Genomic DNA, 21519 nt, shown 5'->3' with positions numbered 1-21519 from the left:
CCTACAGCACTGAAGGGGTTTGTAGTTACGACTTGAGATCAGAGTGCTCACAGGCTGGCCCAGCCCAGTTAGCAAAAAAAGACAAAGGGTTTTTTTCCATGCTGACCCAGTGCTCCTGGGCTATCCATCAGAGAACTGAAAGCTTTGTCTGCCACACAGGAAGCCTGGAAGCTCCAGAAGGTACTGACTTCAGTTTTCACACCCTGCACCAAGATCTCCCAGGCACCTCTGCATTGGGCTGCCAATGGCATGGGTGCAGCACCCACTGCCTTGCTGGGGCTGCTTACACCTCTCATCTCTTCAGGACAGAGACTCAGAGAGCTGAGCCTGAAGGGGACAAACCACAGTATTTGTTCCTCATGTGCTCTCCTGGCTTTGCTGAAATATTTGCTGAAACACTGGTGCTGATATAAGGGAAGGCCAGGCTGTGCTGAACAGCACATCCTGCACCAGACTTCACCAGGGTTCATGCTCCAGCAGATGTTCCTGCTTTTTAAGGAAGTGGGAACTTGGTCATTTGCCTGCCCTCCTCTTGCCCCCATGCAAATCCCTTCTGAGCTGATGTCTAGAAACAGCCCATTAGACTATGGCTAAAAACACAGCATGCAGTCGTTCAGTCTTTGATCAATAACTGGTACCCAAAAGCCAAGTTCTTTTTAGGAGAACTAAAGTTTTAACAGGAATTTTTTATTTCATGTGCAAGCTATTTTGACTACTTTTTAAATGGTAGATCAGTACTGAAAAAAATCATTTGGGTACAGATTTACTGTAACTGTCCTTGACTGACTGGACTTTCTAATTTCCTAACTTATGGTGTCCCTCCTGCAAGTAGGAGGGCAGGTTGGGGCATTAATACTTAAATTCTATGCATATAAAGTTTTTGTTTAATTTTGCAGTGAATTGTTTCTTGGTATATCCTCTTGCTTTCTTGGTCTCTGGACTGCATCCACTATACTTAGAATAACCTTCTGTGGAAAAAAAAAAAAAGCAGTAACTTATTGAGTTATAGCAAGCTCTAGTTCCCTACAAAAACTGTACCTCGACAAGGAAGATAACATTGATAACAACTACAGCCATGGAATTCAGTACAGGAACAGAAGCATTGCTGTCAAGAAGCGGAAAATGTGCTTATGTAACATTTATCTGCAAAGGGTTACAGCTGCTGTTGATGTTAACCACTCTGAACAGTTCATGGAAGCGCTAAATAAAGAGCTATTCTCAGTAGCAGCTGTTAAAAAAAAAGATAATTTCCTGATGCACTGGGCTGAGTGCTGGAATAAGGGTTATTAAGGGGTTACTCTGGATTTACACCATCATTGCCAAGAACACAGTTATAGCTCGGTCTAGTTAATTGTCCTGACAAGGATGCAGAGCTGGCCTGGTTAAGTAATTAGACCTGTAAGGGAAAAGGGAGTTGTGTGGAAGGAACTATTGCATTCAGATATAATGAGCTACTGTTGCAGTGGAGCCATCTTTTGTGGAGAACCGCTCTGTCTATGAACAATGGTTTATTCTAACTGAAACAGGAACTTGTGTCTTGCAGTATTTCAGAACTATTTGGAACATTTGTTTTGGGCATGGAGTTTTTAAGCAATAAAAAAACACTATAAAACATTTTTAGGGGCATTTTTTAGTCACTGATCCTAAAGCACTAAAGCACTAGAGCCTGTGCTAAGCAGGAAGATTCATTTTGTCACCCCTATTTTGTGTATGCAGTAACAGAAGGGCCTGGGGCACATTTCCATATTTCAACTTGAAGTCATGAGGTGGCTCCCCTGTAGGACCTGTGACTCAATGGGAACACACTTAGCAGCACTAACAAGTGTTCCTAGAGGAGTAGTCCAAATTTAGCCAAAATCAGATGGAGTAGAATAGACTCAATGTATTTTGAAATGTCATAAAATATTAGGTGAAATATGCTGTCCAGTTTTTCCTGCTTGGACTTTCTGGAAAGACCTGCCACTGTTCTTTTGGCAACCAGTGCCTGTGTAATGATTACTCCGTAAGTAACGAGATTTGCTTGCCATTTCCCATGGTGGGAGATCTCAGACTTCTGCTAGTTTTAGTCAGGTACAAACCCAGTGTGCAGTGAGGAGGAGAGAGCCCACACCACATCCAAAGCAAAAAGCAAATCCCTCAGCCCTCCAGGGAACCCTTGGCAGCTGAGTGTTCACAGTGCCTGTTGTAGCCACACTTATGAAACTGGTTGTTGGTGGGGAGAGCTCCCAATTCAGTAGATCACAGAAAGCTTTGTAAGCTGTTAATTATAGAATGCACTAGTTGAATGGCTCTTAAATGATTTGTGAGATTGACTCACAGTGTTTTGCTTATTTTTGCTTATGCAGCCCAACAATTTTCCCTACAAGGAAGAGATTATGTCTGTGAACCCTACGTGTCTGGTTGTGATTATCCTCCTTTTCATAAGTATCATTTTGGCTTTTAAGGTAAGTGCACTATTGTGTATAAAGTCCACTTCTGGTCATGGGTGGAATGTCCCTTGCTGGGAGGTCTGTCTTTAGAAGAGTTGTGGCTAACCACACCCCCAGCAGCCTGATACCCATAGGAATCATGAAAAAAATTTGAAAAATCTCATAGACAAACACAAGAACATATGATCCACAATGGGAAAGTGTGATGCCTGTAGGAGGAACTCATGACTTATCCTTTGAAGCAGTGGATCATCTGGTAGACAAGGGAGAGCCTGTTGATTCAGACTTCTCGTTTTTTTAGAAAGTGTTTGGCAGTGTGTCTCATGAAAAACTTCAAAAACCACCCTAAGATGTGTTGGGAGAAAAGGTAATCTCACTGACTGTAACTAGGGAATAGGGAATAAGGATAAATTATGAGTCTTTCCAGCACTGTGACCCATGCAGTTCAGTGCATTCATAAGAGATCTAGGAAGGAAGTCTAACAACATTTTTTTGCAATGGCATTCAAAATAGGGAAAATAATTAGCCAAGAAATCTTTGCAGGAGAATCTCATGGGATGGACTGACTGAACAAGGAAATGGTAGAGAAACTCAGTGGTGAAAAATTCTGAGTAGTGGGTACTGAGGAAGGACGCTCCTGTTTCACAAACACTGCAGTGGACTGTGAAGTGAGCGTGACCACCTATAAAAGGGATCTTGTAGCTGTGACAGATAGACCTCTGAAAGTGTTAGTTCATTTCTGGTCAAATAAATAAATCAAATGCTAAGAATACTAAGAAAGGAATAGAAAAACCAAAATATAGATCGTATCCTTTCTTAGCCAGTTTTGATGCCCACCATCTCTGGAAGCATGACTTCCCTTCTGGTGCCCTGTCTCAGAAAGAATTTTGTAGAGCAGGTAAATAAATCCAAGCAGTCTCTCCTGGGTGGAGCACCATAAAGAACTGTCAGACCAGGCAATAGAAGGACACATGGAATGAGAATTTATTTGCTGTTATGCAAACCTAGTGGGTGAGAGTGCTGGAGGTGGCAGGACCAGGCAAAGAGGAGCTGTAGCATCACCCAGAGCAGCCAGAAAGGGCTCATGTGAAACCACCACCTCCAGTGTGGCAGCCCCCACCTGCTGTGGGACAGAAGTTCAGAAGGAGCTCAGAATAAGATCAGACAGATTAATGTAGGGAAACTCCCAACTAGTACCCTTGTAAAATATGTCCAATTGGACCTCTTGTAAAATGTGCTGGTGTATTTGCCCTTCTGCAAGTTTCTCACAGCACAGTGCTGCTGTTTTGATATTTCTTGTGTGGGACTTTATTTCAAATTAGTCTTGCTCTCTCTGCAAAGTAACTTTGCATTAGATTAGAGGAGTCCCCGAGAGTCACAGTTGCTTCCAGACAACACATTGGACAGCATATACAGGGAATGTTACTGTGGCAAAAGAGGTAGATTAGGTTATTGAAGCTACTTCAAAATTGGTGAAAGAAACCCAACAGATAGGGTGTATTGAAGTGCTCTTGGAAGCTGTGCTCACTTCCTGTGATTTAGCAATAGAGTTTAGCCTTGTGGCCTTACATGTTCATAACCAGACAGCTGATTTAATTTGCACTTCCAAGAAATATGTGTGAATTTAATAAATCCTTAGATTTTTCAGGTTCCACAAGGAATGTGTTCTAAAAAATTTCTCCAATGCAGCTAACAGCTCATTTTTACCCCATGTGGGTCTGGTGTTTCATTGACTAAGTACACCAAGATAGCTTCAAGCTTATTTAAAAAAAAAAAGGCAACTAAAATTGGAAGGGCAAAGATGCTTACTACAGAGACAAGAAACCTAAGAAAATAGTAGTGCCAAAGACTCATTTTGCTTTTAAGTGGTAAAACATGTTTTTTCCAAGAGTATATATGGCTCAGAAAATGCTCATTCTAGCAATATGTTATCATATAAATGAGTCACAAAAAATGTGACTCACACAGAGACACATGCTAAGTTCCAGTTAGCATTTTCATTTGAATTTCTTATGTTTCCAGAAAAGCTGCTATGCATATTTACTGAATCTGCTCCATCAAATGAAGGATGAACGCACACAGATGCATCACATTTTATCTCTGATAGACTTAACAGATGGTACAACATTTATATATTGAAACTGTGTATATTGAAGGGTACTGTGTATAAAAAATATGCCTCCTCTCCTTCTGGAGTTCAACTAGAAATAGGGGGAGGAACCAAAACATTCTGGCCTAGGAGAAGCTACAGTAGGAAAAGCTGTATTCAACTGGTGGGAAATACGAAACAGAATCACCTAATTCCTCAGAAATATTTGGTATTATGACACTTTTGTTTTGGGTGAAGCTACATGAGTAGGAGAACACTACTGAGCAGAAAGCAAGATTATGAAGTATTAGATGCTGGGTTTGTGTTTTGCAGTCATGGGTTTGTGAAAAAAGGAAGGGAAACAAGAGAGGGCTGTATGAAAGCAAGTCAGCTAACCACACACAAGCACTTGTCTTTTTAGTCCTTATCATTTATTTGCATCTGAAGCACCTAACAAGAATTTCAGGTGGTTTCACACAAAGCACTTTGCAGAGTACACCAAAATATGTTATTCCATTCACTCTTTATCTGGAAACTGAACTGGAGTTGCATACCATGAAACATAGATATTTCCTATCTGGCTGAGGAAGGACATCACAAATGTATTTGTATACATGCAGACAGGACTTCAAATTGCAGATAGCCAACACAGTGACTTTTGAATCGCATCCTCTGCAGCTGGTTTGGAGAAGAGCCTTGATTTCCTCCAGCCAACCCCGGCTTCTGAGACAGAACAACTGAGGCTTCAACCTCCCCATCGTGGGGAGGCTCCTTAGGTCCAAATGAGCTCAGATGAGCACAAACACAACCAGACTAAGCCTTTCCCCCAGGCTGCCCCAAGCACTCTGCAGCTTTAGCGTGTGGCCTCTTCCTTGGCCTTTCTCTTTCTGAAAAGTAGGTAGGAAGAGATACCTGCCAGTGGGGCAGCCAAAAGTTGTTCCAGTTCAGTGAGACAGACTGGTCTTTAGCAAACTGAGTATTAGCACTGGTCTCCATAATATGCCTATAAGCTGCACCTACAAGGTATTGAGCCTGGAGATGAGACCACTCTGCATGTCCTGGTGTCCCCAGCAGATGGGAAAGGATAAGAATGAAGTTCTTGGTTGCCCTGAGAGATTTGGTATCTTGGCCCAAGGGCATTCTTCCTGGCAGGAGGAGCCCTGACCTGCAGCACATCACCTGGCATCTGCTACCTTCCTGCAGGGCTGATGGAGCAGGACTTGGGACCGTGAACACAGCCCCAACAGCCAAGCTTTGATCCCCACTCCCAGGAATGGCCATTACATGGCCACGAGGTTGCCACCTGTTCCACAAAAGCCTAGGACAAGTCTCAGCACTGATGATGACAGGATACTTATGGGAGAAGCATCTCTAAAACGGGTCAATTGCTTTAAATTGCATCCCTCAGTGTGTGTGACTGTGAGCCAGCAGCTGATGTCCTGGCCCCTGCAAGGTGCCATATGAAGTGTGCAGACCAGTGGTTAGGTTTCATATTATTAATTCTTTCCAATTACAGCATTGCTCTCAGTTCAAAGCAATTGTTCTTATACAGGCTTTTTATACTTACAAGATACACATTTTAGTGTGTTGAGAAGATGGATTTAATTGCAGATTTTACCAGCACAGCAGCCCATTGCTTCTTCTTCTGTAACACCAACATGGGAAATACCTGTGGTCAACTGGTCTGCCATTAGCATCCCTTTGAAACCTTCATATAAATTTCAATTTGTAGAAATCTCATTTTCACCAGTTACTGAAGCCCATCCCAGCTCTGTAAAGAGAAAATTCAAAGCAGCTGGGGAGTCAAATGGGATTCAGTCCAGGCAGCTGCTAACCTGAGGGGGCTCTGCTGGGTCTGTGGTGTTCACCCTGCACTTGCTGCCAGCGAAGGGTTACCCAGAGGGCTGCTGTGACCCAGATCAGCACAGACTTTCTCTTGCTGTGTTACAAGGAGCAGCACAATACAACAACCTCTAATTTCCACAATGATGCTGGTCAGTCTTCTGGTCAGGCATCTGATGTCTGCAGTTCATTACTGTTGTTATGCAACTTAACGGTGCATCTGCAGCTGCAGCAGGGAGAGGCAGGGTGACAAAGTTTTGTGGGTTTCAGATCCTTAGGGTCTCAAGTAATTTCCCACCACGCAGAGGGGAAGACTGAAAGCTGGTTAGAGGTAGGCATAGTGTCTGTTTCTACACTGAGCCTTCTTACACATCTGTCCTTTCTGGTGGTGGTTGCTTTGGGCTGCCTCCCCCAAAAGGTGTCTGTCACCAGTCTATGCTGTGGTAGGCAGGACTTCCACTAAGGGTGGATTAGCCTGAGGGAGTTCAGGCCTTTTAATCCAGGGCCAATTTCAAATGTGAGCATTAGTCTCCTGAGATAAAAATCGATATATTTATATACTCTGTGTCCAGCCACACATTTTAAAGCAGTATTTGAGACCTCAGCCAAGTCTTTCAGGAAAGAAAGCTGGTAACTGAATCAGGAGCCCCATTTAACAGTGCAGCAGTACTGGCAGAAAATAATTATTGGGAACAAGCTTAATAAAGTTACAGGTTAAGGAAGACAAGTTTCTGTGACTCATGATTTGTAGGCCAGCAGACATGTTCAAAGCACTTGGACAAGGACATGCCCCAAGCTGCTGCTGCTCTCCCCCTATGTTGGTCAGTGTCTCAGGGCCAATTCCTTGGTGTGTGCTGGCTGGTGATCTCCTTAATTCAAGGAACTGACCTCACCCACTGAGAAACAGCCCATGCATGCCAGGAGCAGGGCTAATTGGAGCTAGGGTTCAGAGCTGGGAAAGCTGTAGAGGTTCATTGTGGGGTTAAGTGTGTTTTATTCACCACATGGAATGGGAGCATTAAAAAATAAATCTCCCACTAGCTTCTCCCAGATAGGATTGTATTATCCAAATCAGGGCTTCCCTCACTTGGGATTTTAACAGAAGAGTATGGAAATAGTTCTGCAAATAGGTAGGCTTAATGTAAAGGGTTTCTTATAAAGATGGGCTGTGTCCCCTCAGAAGTATACTATATTCAGTCTCTGTTCTGCATTGGCTCTTATGCCTTTCCCAGGCTATAGTATCTGAGCACTGAAAGCTACTGAACTACTTATTACCACTTAAAATTAACAATAACATTTTACTTAATTCTGGAAAAGATGCAATGATTCTTCATGTATGGTGCCTTTACTTGTTCCAGTAGCCTGGGGTAGGTTTGCACAGTCCACAGCTTGGTCTGTAGAGCTTGTCTAATCTTCCCGTGGGACTTAGCTGACTCCAGAAAACTTTTTCTCTCCCCATTTGATGGCCAAAAGTATTGTCAAAGTCTGCAACAGCTGCAAGTCAATCCAGGGTCTGTGAAAAAAGAGGAAACGAATTTACCAGATTTTAGCCACCTCAGCCCTGGTGGAAAAAAACTTCCTGATCTGCAAGCAAGCCATCAGTGAATCACGTGGCATCCTGAAAAACACAGCTCATGTGTGTCAGCTCTGTAGACAGAGGAAGCACAGGGCAGCTCAAAGGGATAAGAGGATTTTGGAAGGCTATCAGTGCAAGTGAGTCACAAAAGTATGACTCATTCAGTGAGACACATGTGCAGATTCAGTGCTGGCAGTTTAATCTGCATGTGTTAGGTTTGTGGAAGAATTGCTGTGCAGACCTACTAAGTAAAAATACAAGCTGGCACTATAAAAACACAAAGTTCTGTTCATCACCATCATGTGTGATTACATGGGTGTCTTGATTGGAAAGAAAACAAAAAGAAACCCCTACATCCCAACAATGGGAAGCAGAAAGCTCCAGAGAGAAGTGCTTTAGTCCTGCCAGCTGTGTTACCGAAATCCTGACTCCAGGTCCTCCACATCTTCCTGCTTCTTCCTGCCTCTTACCTTCCTTCCAGTCACTTTGCTCATCTCTGCTGCCCAAACTGGAATCTCTCCTGCTTGTGGAAGAGGTGTTGACTGTGGGCATTTTGCCCAACCAGTTAAAGAAGTGGAGACAACTAGTTGTTTGACAGGAAGCAGCACTACCTAAGCTCCAAGAACAAAAGCAGTGAAGTTATGATCTTGAGTAGGTTTATTGCTGCTATTACAGGAGTTTTTGTTATACATTAGAAAAAACAAAACCCAGCAGTATTTTAAACAATGTTTAAAATGTCAGAAAGAACTTCAGATGTCAATAAAAGCTTTTACTTTGGCAATTTTCTCTAGTCAGGTAAGAATACCAATACCCCAGACCATTCCAGCCACATAGAATACATTGATTTAATAAGCCCCCTTTATATATTAAAGCCACAGTAAGGTCTCCCCAGAACCTTCTCAGTTGTAAAGAACCCCAATTCTATCAGCATGAGGAATTGCACTGGGTTACTCACAGAGCCCCCAGACATTCTCACAGTCACTGCAGCCAGGGAAGTGACTGTCCCATGCCTCTGTCATGTTGACATTCGTATTTATAAAGAATGGATATGCTCTATCAGAAAAACCTCCATGGTTTCTTTCCTGCACAGAATGACAGACGCCTTTTCCTTGCAGGGTTACTTGATAAGCTGTGTGTGGAACTGTTACCGATACATCAACGGCAGAAACAACTCGGATGTGTTGGTGTACATTACCACCAACGACACTGCGGTAAGGATGTTACGTGGCATGGTGGAACATTATCCATTTAAAGGCTTTGTTTATATTTCTGACTCTTTAGTTAACCACCTTAATCCCTTTGACCGTCCTCATCTGTTGGTGGTGTTTGGACTTGAAACTCAAGGGAGTGGTGTGCAATGGTTGCAAATCACATCTGTTGCTAAAATGCTGGTTTTACTCTATGCATATTATCTGTTAAAGAATCTATGTTAATCATAAACTCCAGTTTATCTTGTGGCCCCAGGAATGACCCCCAGTTCTGAGCTCTCCGGCTGTGTGACGATCTGGACAGAGGAGGGACTGATTAGGACTGAAGGATGCCATGGTCTACACCTGCTGTGAAATTTTGGTCTATCTATAGAAACTGTGATTTAGGACATTTAACATCTGGTGTAGTGCTTTACAAACTCACAGAGAGGAGCTACAAGGCAACAAAAGTTCAGTGATTTGTTTCCCAGTGCAGGATGGGGTTTGTATGGTAAGGAGACCAAATGAAACAAAGATCAGCATGAAAGAAATTAATAAACATTTTAACCTCAAAGAATGGAAGGCATAGGTTCACTTTATAGTAGTTTAATGCTTACATGCACGTGTGCAGGACGTGATTGCTAAGCAAAGTCTTGCTTTTTACAGGAGGCACTGAAAGAAAACAGGAGGAAAGGGTGTCTGGGAAAGAGCCAGTTCTGTTTGCAGTGGAATTGCCATGGAGCCAATCAGTTCCACCCAAGCTCCACCCTGAGGGCTCTGGGCCACCTCAGCCCCACGGGGCATCACCCACAGGCTCATGTAACATTACACCATTTCCATACAGAGTGAGAGCAGCAGGAACTTGGTCCTTTGGGTCATCTGGGTAAAATCCCAGCATTGCCTTCCTCAGGTTTTCCTGATTGTGGGTGGTCTCCACACTCTGAGGTGTTAGACTGTCAGCTGTAATCCTTTGGAATGAGTGATTCCCGAGCAGACTCACAGGCTTAGAAAACCACCACTACTTTTACATGGGAGATGTAACTCTTGCATAGCTATTTGTCTTCTGTACCTGAAGCTTTAAGAAAAATGTAAGAAGTTTTGCAGACCATGATCATAGCTGCCAACCAGGCCATTGAAGTATAAAAACCTGGATTTATTGAGAGCTAAGAAGTATTATTACTTTCTTTACTGGAATCTACTTTGAATAAAACCAGGAATTTTATGTGAAATAATTTTGGTGGCTCTTATGTTCAGCCTGTAGGTAGCTGTAACTCAGCTTCAAACATTGTTAAATCTACAACCCACAGAGCCAGCAGGCTCAGCAAAGGGAGATGTCAGCTGGATTATCTGGGAAATGAAACTTACTTTTTAAAAGTTACGTTAAAACCACCTGCTTCACTGCTGCCTTCATAAAACAAAAGACTGTTTTTTAGAGATGCCTGATTACCAAAGCTCTTCTCAGTGCTTTCATATTTCATAATTACCAAATGTTTCTGTGAAAAAAGGAAGTCCTTTTATCCCATTCACAGATGACATTGTTGGATTGAGCCTTTAATTTAGCTTTGCTTATCTTGCTCTTACAAGATATCTAAAGCAAAAGCAGGTTGTGGGAAGGGTTGTGCATTCCTAGCTAGGGCTCTGACCATTGGACTCTTCTTCCTTCCCCTGTATTTATGCTTCTTTAATTTTAATAAGGTGAGAATCTGTTCCTGACAGTATGATGCATCTAATAATAATAAGATGACATCAAATTAGAAAGAGCTGTTTGGGACTGTATCAGCTTACTAAAAAAAATCACTCAAGAATTCCTGTTTGTGAGTACAGAAAGGCTCAGGAGCAATGCTGCTGGGGAAGATTTTCTCAGGGCCAGACAGAAAGGCTAGAGGAGAGTCACTAACAGCCTGGGTTTCGAATTATTTATTTGAGGTGGAGGCAAGCTTCATTCAAACCCATGTCTGACTACTTCTTTCTAGTCAGGGTGACTACCCTCACCCTTAGGTGGCACAGTCCATATGCATCTATTTCACATCCTTCCCTGACAAGCTCCATGGGCACCCACCAGCACAGGGCACTCAGTGTTGTGGTGGAGGAGTTGATGTGCTCCTGAGCAGCCTCTTGCTTTCTTCTGCTCTTTGCTGAGCTTCAGGAGGAATGACAGGATGTGGGGTTAAATCCGCATCATTCTCCACTGTCAGAAGATAGTTTTTCCCTCCCTTCACCCCCTGAAATCACAGACTTAAGAAGATTCTCTTTTTCATATGTCTACATTGTGAAACAAACCTCCCTGTCCACATGACTGTAAAAAAATGTAGGGACAACACTGTTGGTTTAAAATGGTTTCAGAATGAAGCATGAAAGAATAGGGCTTTGAAAATTAAATACTGAGGATCTCTGAGAGTTCAGAACTCTTGAGCAAACCTCACAAAACTTTGAAATGCTGTGATAGGTCACTACAGTCTGTTGAATTTTATAATATTCTCCCAACATTCAAGTGTACTTTCGTATTAAAAACAGGGTTTTTCATTTTTATGAATGCTGGGAAGCTTCTTTCAGTAGGGTTTCTTCATACCAATATGCCTTTAAATTATGAGCTACAAATTTCTTAAAAAATATGAGTCAATCTCTGCCCTCTTTGAAATAAATGTCATTTTTAGAATCAAACCTGCTACCTGAATTCCAGCAGAGCTGCAGGGTACATTCTCATCTTCAGGAATGTTTTTTGATATGAACTTGTCATCAGCATTAGCTAAAAGAATCTGTACAAATGGAAGTAAAAATCTAAGCTTAAATATGAGACTGGGCATAATTGCTGCATTTTAGAGTAAAAATTTTGAGTATTATGGATTCATAGAATCACAGAATGGTTTAGGTTGGAAGGGACCTTCAAGATCCCTTCTTTAGTTCCAAACCCCTGCCATGGGCAGGGTCACCTTCCACTAGACGAGGCTTCTCATCCAACCTGGCTGGAACACTTCTGGGAATGGGCCATCCACAGCTTCTCTGGGCAGCCTGTTCCAGTGTTTCACCACCCTCACAGTAAAGAATTTCTTCCTAATGTCAAATTTATACCTACTCTCAGTTTGAAGCCATTCCCCCTTGTCCTATCACTACACACTCTCGTGAAAGGTCCCACTCCAGCTTTCTTTTAAAACCCCTGTAGATACTGGAACGTGCTGTAAGGTTTCCCTGCAGCTGCCTTTTTTCCATTTTTATGGCCCTCTTCTGAACTGGCTCCAACAGGTCCATGTCCTACTTATGATGAGGCCCCCAGAGCTGAATGCTTTCTTGTTTATAGAAGGATTTTGTCTTAAAATCCATCCTGTTGTCTGAATTGCTGTATGCTACCCATTTGCTCTGTTGTTCTCAGCACAGAAATTTCCAGTTAGTGCCCCTGGTCAAACTGGTTCTTATAAATAATGCTCATAGATCTGATCTGTAACTAACCTTTTATCAGCTACCAGATAATCTGATTTTTGTCACTCAGTGTAAGTGGTTTAAGCCATCCTTTTTGCAACTATGCCATCTGGAACAAACATGCCTCCTCCCACTGCAGGCTGTGAATGAGATGTTCCTGCTGCTCATTAGGTGAGAGATTGTCCTTCTGTGACCTTTGATCAAAATTTGGCACCCCATGGATATGCCTGGCATGGCTCCATCAACAGGCTGTGTTATGACATAGGGGACCAGCTGATGCTGGGCAGGGGAATGGCCTGGACCCCAGGCAGGGGGAAGGTGTGACACTTATGCTCCTGAGGACCTGAGAATCCAGCTGTGTACATTAGTCCCAGCAGAGTCTCTTGGGAATATGGATCTCCCTCCTCCTAAGTGTTTTTCCAATACTTCTCTTCCCTCCCTTTCTGGAGGTGTCTGTAGGAGGTTTTGGCATGGCAGTAAGGTGGGTCTCCTGCAGTTATCTGAGGATTACACTTTCCCAATCCATAGCAACCTGAGGATTGTTTTTTCTACTTTCCCAATCTGGGATTGCTTTTTCCTGCCAGCTTCTCAAACGCACCATGGATGCAGGTTAATTTTCCAGATTTACACTGTCATAGTAGTACCATGGAAATATTCATCCAGTTTGGAAAAATTGCCAGTGTACAGGTGCAGAAGATGAACCAAAGTTAGACATTTGTTCTGTGGAACAGTTACAACTCTATTGTGCTCTTGGACAGCCAGGGGATTTCAGTCTGTTTATTTTTAACTCTCACTAAAGCCAATCAATGGAAGTTTCATCTCTGGTCATGCTGCCAGTGGGGATAAAATGTAAAGCCGTAAATCTCTCTTCAAAGTGGGATTTAGATCTTTACGTGCTTTATAAAATCGCTTCAATAGATTTTATCTTACATTTATCCACAATGGTTAATAAGTTACTTTTTTATTTTAAATGCAGATCTATTCCCTCTGTGGACATGACCCCAGCTAAGTAGCCTGTAATTAATTGGTCAACGCTTTTGTTTGCTTTCCCTTTCTCAAAGCAATAGGAGACCTATTTGAAAAGTGCAGAGTTAGATCTTTCATTCTTGCTGGATAATTCTTCTGAGCAGAGGAAGAATATTCTTTGGTCAAGTTGGAAGAGACATTCTTTGTATTATTGTGTTATTACTTCAGTGATTAATTTGGCTATGGACAGAGAGAAGGACATGCCAGTTAAATAGACTGAAGTGTGAGATGGATCCCAGAGACAGATAAACCATGGCAAGAGCTCTTATTTCTGATAGGTGCTTTAGAATCTGCAGTTTCCAGCTGCTGAGCCAGATTTGGGATGGTATGTGTCAGAATAGAAGACAGTTCAGAGAAAAATTCTACTTTAAAGGTGCTTTCCATAAAAATCCTACAAACTTGTCAGTGCTCACCAGGTAGCTGGTCTTGTGTGGCAGTTTGTGTCTGTAACTTACTGGGCCACTAGATGACGAACATCTTTTTGCAGTGAATAGTAGCCAGGGAAATATTTTAAAATGAGCTGACACCACAAATGAGAGTCAGTCTCACCCTGGTGTGACTGACTGTCTGAGTCCTTTCAGGGCCTCCAGTGGAGTCCAGGCAGAGGACCTCTGATCTTCCTTATTGGAAACTGTCTGATAAAACCTTCAAGAGGAAAAGCAGCTAAAGCGTAGAGAAGAGGAAGAAGAATCAGGGACAAGAAATGAAGAATATAAGTAGGACTACCCAGTGCAATAAGTAAAGGGGATGGTTCTTTCAAATCAAATGCAACAGTCTACATGGGACCTAGAAATGTGGTTTAAATGCTGGAGCTGTTTTTCTTCAGAAATGCACTTTGTAAACATAATACAAGCAATTTCTTTAATGAGAGAATCTTCAAAGGGCTCAAGATCCACATAGATGCCACCATTCACATCTTGGTAATATGCATGTGCCACATGTGCAGTTCTTCCCCTTCTGTTTGATTCCGAGTTGCAGAAAAGTATCATGATGGTCAGCATCTGCCAACAAACAGCTATTCAGCTGCTCCAGGATTTCAGTCTACTTGCAATGAAGTCCTGTGCCTTGTCAGCTGGCCTTAGTGAAGAGATTGTTCCTTCTTACTTATTTCTTCTCTTTTTTTTTTTAACTTTTCATCTTATCATCTATACTCAGCTCTTGCTTCTGCTTTTTCCCTGTTTATGGAAGATTCTTTAAAATCCAGCATTCCCTGTGGTCTGCATTATTTCATGCTGCCTGTTTGCTCTGTTGCTTAGTGCTGGCTAATTGCACTTCTTGTTATAGGTCTCACCTATTATTAGGTAGCTGCTGACAGAAGCCAGCTGTACTGTTTGGAATTGACAATTACCAGTGTCATTTTGGGGTAAATACTCTCTTAGGTTTAAAAATAAGATTTCCAAAGTGTTTCATTTGTCATGACAGTCATAAACTTACCTGTGAGCTAAACTACAAGATCAAAATATACATGTTTTCTATTCTCCTGAGTAGATTGTAAATCTGTATTTATTTGCAGCTGACATATTAGAATTTGGAACTAATTCATGATAATTGGTGAGAGATTTACATTTAGATAGACAAATCTCTTCTCAGTGTTCATAATTAAATTAAAAAGAAGACATGAAATGGGGATGTGTAATTTAAATCTCCCAAATCTTTTTGGGTTCACTAATTGGGTATGTTGCAATGTAGGAAAAAAACAATGTTCATAAATTTGCAGTGTTTCTTTCTTTAGTGCTTTTTATCCTAATGGGATTGATTCACTACCATCTGACATCTGCTGCTTTTTGGGCTTCAAAACACAAGTCAAAGTCTTCAGTATAATTCCAAGGATATATATCAGTGCGGCAGAAGTCAATGACAGCTTAAATCCCTGTTGCCAAGGATGTATGGGTGTTAAGCGGAGCTCTGTGTGAATTTTCCAGGTCAGGCTCAGTTACACTGTGCAAAAAGGGACAGGGAAGGTGAGAATCCACTCAGGCAGGTGTTGCTCAGACAGGGAGTTGCAGCAGGCTGTGAGGCAGAGTCCCACAGTCATGAGCCATGCTGGGGCTTTACAGCCGTAGGGATGGACTGCACAGGAGCCCTGCCCTGCTGCAGAGCTACTCCCCCAGGGGTGGTCCTGCTGCAGCTCCAGCACTGCCTCATCTGTGTCACCTCATCACACCCTCCTGCACAGCCCAGCACTGCCCTCGCCTTTGCCAAGCAGGGGAGGAGCTCCTCACACACGCCAGTCCCTCCCTCCCCGAGGCTCTCTGACAGAGCTGTCCCAGCCCCACAAACCCGCAGATGCTGCAGAGCCCCCAGCTGGGTGGGCAGCAGTGACAGCTGGTGGGACAGCAGTGACGGCTGGGTGGGGCAGCAGTGACGGCTGGGTGGGGCAGCAGTGGCAGCTGGTGGGGCAGCAGTGACAGCTGGTGGGGCAGCAGTGACAGCTGGGTGGGGCAGCAGTGACAGCTGGGTGGGCAGCAGTGACAGCTGGTGGGGCAGCAGTGACAGCTGGTGGGGCAGCAGTGACAGCTGGGTGGGCAGCAGTGACAGCTGGTGGGGCAGCAGTGACAGCTGGTGGGGCAGCAGTGACAGCTGGGTGGGGCAGCAGTGACAGCTGGGTGGGCAGCAGTGACAGCTGGTGGGACAGCAGTGACGGCTGGGTGGGGCAGCAGTGACGGCTGAGTGGGGCAGCAGTGACGGCTGGGTGGGCAGCAGTGGCAGCTGGTGGGGCAGCAGTGACAGCTGGTGGGGCAGCAGTGACAGCTGGTGGCTCAGCGGGTGCTGTGCTCCCTCAGGGATCGCCCGGAGGCCACGCTCGGCTCCCTCCGGGGAGGAGCCGCCCGTGTTTGGCAGGGGTCAAGAGGCCTGTCTTTCTGTGCTGGTTAAGGGCTTCTGTTACCTTAGGGACTGTGGAATTGCATTTTATGGAAATGGTTTGCTCTGGCTCACCCATGGAAGGTATATGGCTTATCCCAAGTCTGTACCCTCCCTGCAGTATCGTGTCTCTGTAACCCCATTGGCCTGAGAATCTATCCACGCCCATTTCAAAACTCCCTAATACGGGTGCAAGCAGAGAGGGCTTGCTCTCATTTTGCTCTGGAGGCCTCCGAAGGCTCTGCTCCTCTCCCCTTCCCTCTCCCCTTCCCTCTCCCCTTCCCTCTCTCTCTCTCCTTCCCCCTCTCCCTCAGTGACCATGCTGCCTGCCTGCGGTCGAACTCCAAATAAACCCTCATCCCATCAGCACCTCACCAGCCGTCTGGAGTCTCCTTGCCTACCAGCATGCAAATACCAATGAACCTAGAGCCCGGGGGGCTCCCGGGGAACCCCTTAAATCTAAAATACAACAAGGGACTTTAAAGTCTCATTTCATTTCACTTTAGTGGCTCTTCCCAAGCAATTGCGCTCTTCCCAAGCATCCCTTGGGACTCTTTCTGGACACGGAGCTGCCCACTGCGGTCTGTTCCAAACTGCACAGCACTTGGGGGCTTGGTCCTCTGTCTTAGGAGCAGTGAGGAAAGCAAGGGCTGCTTTAAATTAACTCTGGGACAGACACTCAGCTTCAGAAAGAGCAAGGTTGAGTGGGTATTCATCTACCAAATTTAGAAGATCTGCTAAAGTTGTGGGAGTTTCTGGCTGGCAGTGCTTTAGGGATGTGATTTACTAACATAATAGATTTTTTTTACACAGACAGAAGCCTATCCAGCAGCATCTGTAGTGTAAGCATGGCTGTGATAACCACACTCTTGGGAGATAATCAGTCCTGTTTAACAATTTGTTTGTCCCATGTGAGCTATACCCAGCTGTCTGTCCTGTTAACACTGGAGTGGAATACACAGTGTAATTATAAAAAATAAGGTTAGAAAGAGATGTAGTTTAGTAATTAAAAAGTCCAGTAAAAGAGTAAGTGCTCCCTCACAGTTTTCTGCACTGAAGACATCAATTGTTTGTTACACAGAGTATGTTTCAATGTCTTCAGTACTGCTGACTTCTAGACGAAAGTACCCTGAGAAATCATGTGCTCATCCAGAAAATGCTCATTTTGAAAAAAAAAAGAAAAACTGAAAAAATAATGCTGCTCTGCCTGTACAGATCATGAGATGTACAGCTAGAGATGCAGCAGCATGAGGCTGACCAAAATGTAGGAAAGATGTCTGTGACCTAAAGAGGGCTGTTGCTCCATGCCTCTGAATGGAGAGAGTAATTACACTATTATTCTGGTTGACTTTTATGAGGCTGCGCATGATGAAACAAGACAATAGCTTCCTCAATTCAATTTTCTTCCCACACAAGGGTTTTCACAATCTGTCTCTAAATATTGTTGTATCCTAGAAATATATACTTCTATTCATCTATCTGGAGTGCTGAAAACATTGTGCTGCTTCATTACAAAATTTCACAAACTCATGTAGTTTCCTAAATAGTGTCTTGGAGAGGTGGTGGCTTGGAATAAACAAGCAGTTTTGCCAAAGGAAAACAAGCCATACCAGCTCTAACTTTGCACAGATGATTTTGGAGCACTGAACCCTACATGCTGAATGGGGTTATAAAATATCTCTGATAATTTATCATTTGTTCTGCTTCCAGTTACTCCATCTGTAATCGTTCTGGTGTGGTTTCTAAAGGAAATGCACACAAATAAACATAAAAATACTTCCTGTCCACGTTGAGAGGAAGATTTCTTGGGATTTATTTGAAGGACAACATATAATGAAATCCTTAAATGGTAATTAACTAGCAGACTTTGGACAGATTTTTCAAGCAAAAGCATCCAAATGAAACCATAACAGCATCTGAGTATGAAGCAAAGTCAAGCATTTTTCATTTAATATTAAACAAGATCTGAGTCAGATACGAAGCTTTGGTTTTGGCCCTATACCTAAGGCTCTTTTTATCTGGGGACAGGGAGGAAGAAAAAGATGGGAACATCTTTTTTTAGACATTGCTCTGTTACCTCCTCAGAAACATTTACTTTGACTGGACTCATTTGACCAAAGCATCCATTTATATTATAATATATATTTCTTTTATTTATATTTATTTATATTGTAAACAAGCACCTTTGAAGCAGATATTTACAAGCATTTACTTACAAGAATGGCTTCTACGGGGCAGTTGATCTCATCTGGAAGATCATCTGACCCAGGTCAGGTGGGTGAAAGTGCCTGCTGTTTTCCTGAGCATGAATGTAGGTCAGCTACCTCCCAGCACCTCTCACATGCCTGGTCTTGGAGCTCTCTCTTCAGCCTGGACCAAAAATGTCAAGTGGGTTTCTTAGGTTGAAGGAGCTGAGTGGGGACTGCACTGCAGGGGAGTGAGGATCCTTAGTGGGATGAAAGAGGGCAGAACAAGAGAGAACCTGATAGAGGTCTTTAAAGTCAGGAGTGGCAGAGGAGGTGCTCACTGACTTAGAAAAGAGCTAGGGGACACTCAGTGAAATAGCTACTGGCAGGTTTCATAGCAAACCAAAGGCATTTCTTCTTGGAACACCTAGATGAGCTGTGGCACTGCTTGCCAGGGGACATTGCAGTGCTAGACATCAGCGTGGATTGAAATACAGGCTAGAAAAAGCAATGAAAGAAAAATTCCTTTAATGACCAGTAGCCCAGCAAGTCCTTGACAGTCAACAAATGTATAGTTTACAGAATATTCTGGGCAAGTTGTAACTATGTATGCTTGCACTGTTCTTTCTAATTTTCTTTCATTGTTCTGTCTTGCACTTCTGTTTCTTTATAATCCACCACCTATTACTGTGATCTGGATGGACCTTTTAACTTATCCAGGAGAGCTGTTCCTACATGCAAGTGCTTAACTGCAGCATTATGAAAGCTAATCCCTACTTCTGTCTCCAGTGCTTACCTTGTATGTAACATCTGACTGCATCTCACCACAGAATTATTATTATTTCTCTTTCTTCACTACTGGAGAAAAGCTCCCTCTTCTCCTAAAGGCTTTTCATACAGTCAGTGTAAAGTGTGAAATCATGTAAAGGGATTAAATGGAAAACTGAATTCTCAGTGGATTTAGTTTTAATACTTCTTGTTTCTCCCACTCGTGAATGCTGTGTGCAGTTTTGGGCACCACAATATGAAAAAGATATAAAGCTGTTAGAAAGTGTCCAGAGGAGGGCCACAAGCATGGTGAAGGGTCTGGAGAGGAAGCCATATGAGGAGTGGTATGAGTCTTGGTCTGTTCAGCCTGGAGGAGAGAAGACTGAGGGGAGACCTCACAGGGGTTTACAGCTTGCTCACAAGGGGCAGTGCAGAGGTAGACATTGATCCCTTCTCTCTGGTGACCAGTGGGAATGGCCTGTAGTTGTGTCAGAGTTTTAGGTTGGATATCAGGAAAAAGTTCTTCATCCAGAGGGTGGTTGGGCACTGGAACAGGCTCCCCAGGGAAGTGACCACAGGACCAAGCCTAACAGAGTTCAAGAAGCGTTTGGACAATGCCCTAAAGCGCATGGTGTGACTCTTGGGGATGATCCTGTGCAGGGCAAGGAGTTGGGCTTCAATGGTCCTTGTGGGTGTCTTCCAGCTTAGGATATTCTATGATTCTGTGAACTCTTGGAAACTCACTATAGAAAAAACATATTTCTTCAGACTCTCTTGATAAATGCTACTTCATTTCTCCCTACATCTGCCCTACACAGGGAAACATTAAAACCTTTTGAAGGTTGGCTTCAATAAAATCAGTATATTTAGTATCTTCCAGTAAATTTTGTACAGGAAATAAAGCAAGTACTCCATTAATAGGCTTACTTCCTTTCAAATAATTACTTTCCTTTCAGCAATATTTACATATAGTCCAGAGCTCACTGTTGCACCAAGTACTAAAGGAAGTAGCTGCTGATTGGTGGCTCAGGTCTCCAAAACAGAGCTTGAATTGAGAAGATCTGGATTTCAGAAATTTTAAAGAAAAAATTATACCTTAATTTTACATGTTCCTTTGTAATCTCAGACTGCTCAGCAAAAAAAACCCCATATTGTCGAATTTGACAGGAAACATTGCAAAAAGAGAATTATTGTAAGCCTTTCCTGCCTACAGAGTGAAGCAATCAGCTGGCTACAGCTGTGTATGCACACAGACCTCTTCTGTTTTCCCCAGGTGATCTTTATAACATCTGTGCAGTGATGGGTTCTCCCAGCAGTACATTTGGGACTGTCCTGAAGGGGACAGCTGGTGTGGATGGCAGCCTTCCCTCTGGAGCTGTTTGAGGCTGGCTGCTGCTGCACTGCAGCTGAGCGTGCTTGAGGTGCAGTTAATGGCTCCTCAAAGCACCACAGCTGTGGGAGGAAATTCCACTCCTCTTGGCTGGGTGAATGAAAGGACAGCAGGGAAGTAAACATGAAATTAATAAATGTGATTGCATACCATTAAACCCTCTCCAAAGCACACGGTGGTGTCAGATTGGTGCAAGTTGGTTGTTGGTCATGGCTGGAGTCCTTGAGATGAAATTAACCCAGAGCAGAGGATTGGCACAATTAGGCATGTGCTGCTTAAAACCTCTTCTTTCAGTTCAGTTGTCTCTGAACCTGGTGCATCAGCCTTGTGCTTTATCGAGGAGAAAACGTATCCTGCATGAGGAAAGGCATGCAGTGACTGTATTTCAGCACTGTGTTCAGCACTGGCTCTGGCATATTCTTCTCATCTCTAACACTATTCACCTTGTGGTTACTCTCCCTTCTCTTTTTAATAAGCAGAACACAGCCTGAGCCCACTGACACTTTGTATTTGACCTGTGTGGAACAAAGGGCTCCTTTTGCCCTTTCTGCTTTTCCTCCCCCCATACTCACATTGGCCTTCCCTAAGGAACTGGGTGTCTAAAATGTAAAGGTCATTTCTACAGAAGAATTCTGTGCAGTACATACAGAGCTGTGGTGAAGAGCTTGGGATAAACATTTCCAGGCATAGGCTGAAATTCCTGCAAACATATATTTATTTTGTAAATATTTCCACAATTTAGCACCTGTC

At 43.3% G+C, this 21519-nt stretch overlaps 1 protein-coding gene across 1 annotated transcript in view; it reads left to right on the top strand.

The window, feature by feature from the left end:
* LAPTM4B (lysosomal protein transmembrane 4 beta) overlaps positions 1-21519 on the top strand; it is a 59094-nt gene that overhangs the window by 32071 nt on the left and 5504 nt on the right. The window contains exons 5-6 of the mRNA XM_063390538.1: positions 2346-2444; positions 9052-9147. Coding sequence (XP_063246608.1) covers positions 2346-2444; positions 9052-9147 — 195 coding nt within the window. The remainder of the gene's footprint in view (positions 1-2345; positions 2445-9051; positions 9148-21519) is intronic.

The sequence above is a fragment of the Prinia subflava genome, chromosome 1 (genome assembly GCF_021018805.1).
Source record: "Prinia subflava isolate CZ2003 ecotype Zambia chromosome 1, Cam_Psub_1.2, whole genome shotgun sequence".
Lineage (NCBI taxonomy): Eukaryota > Metazoa > Chordata > Aves > Passeriformes > Cisticolidae > Prinia > Prinia subflava.
The sequence above is the reverse complement of the archived record's forward strand: the minus strand, read 5'-3'. Positions and strand labels throughout refer to the sequence as shown.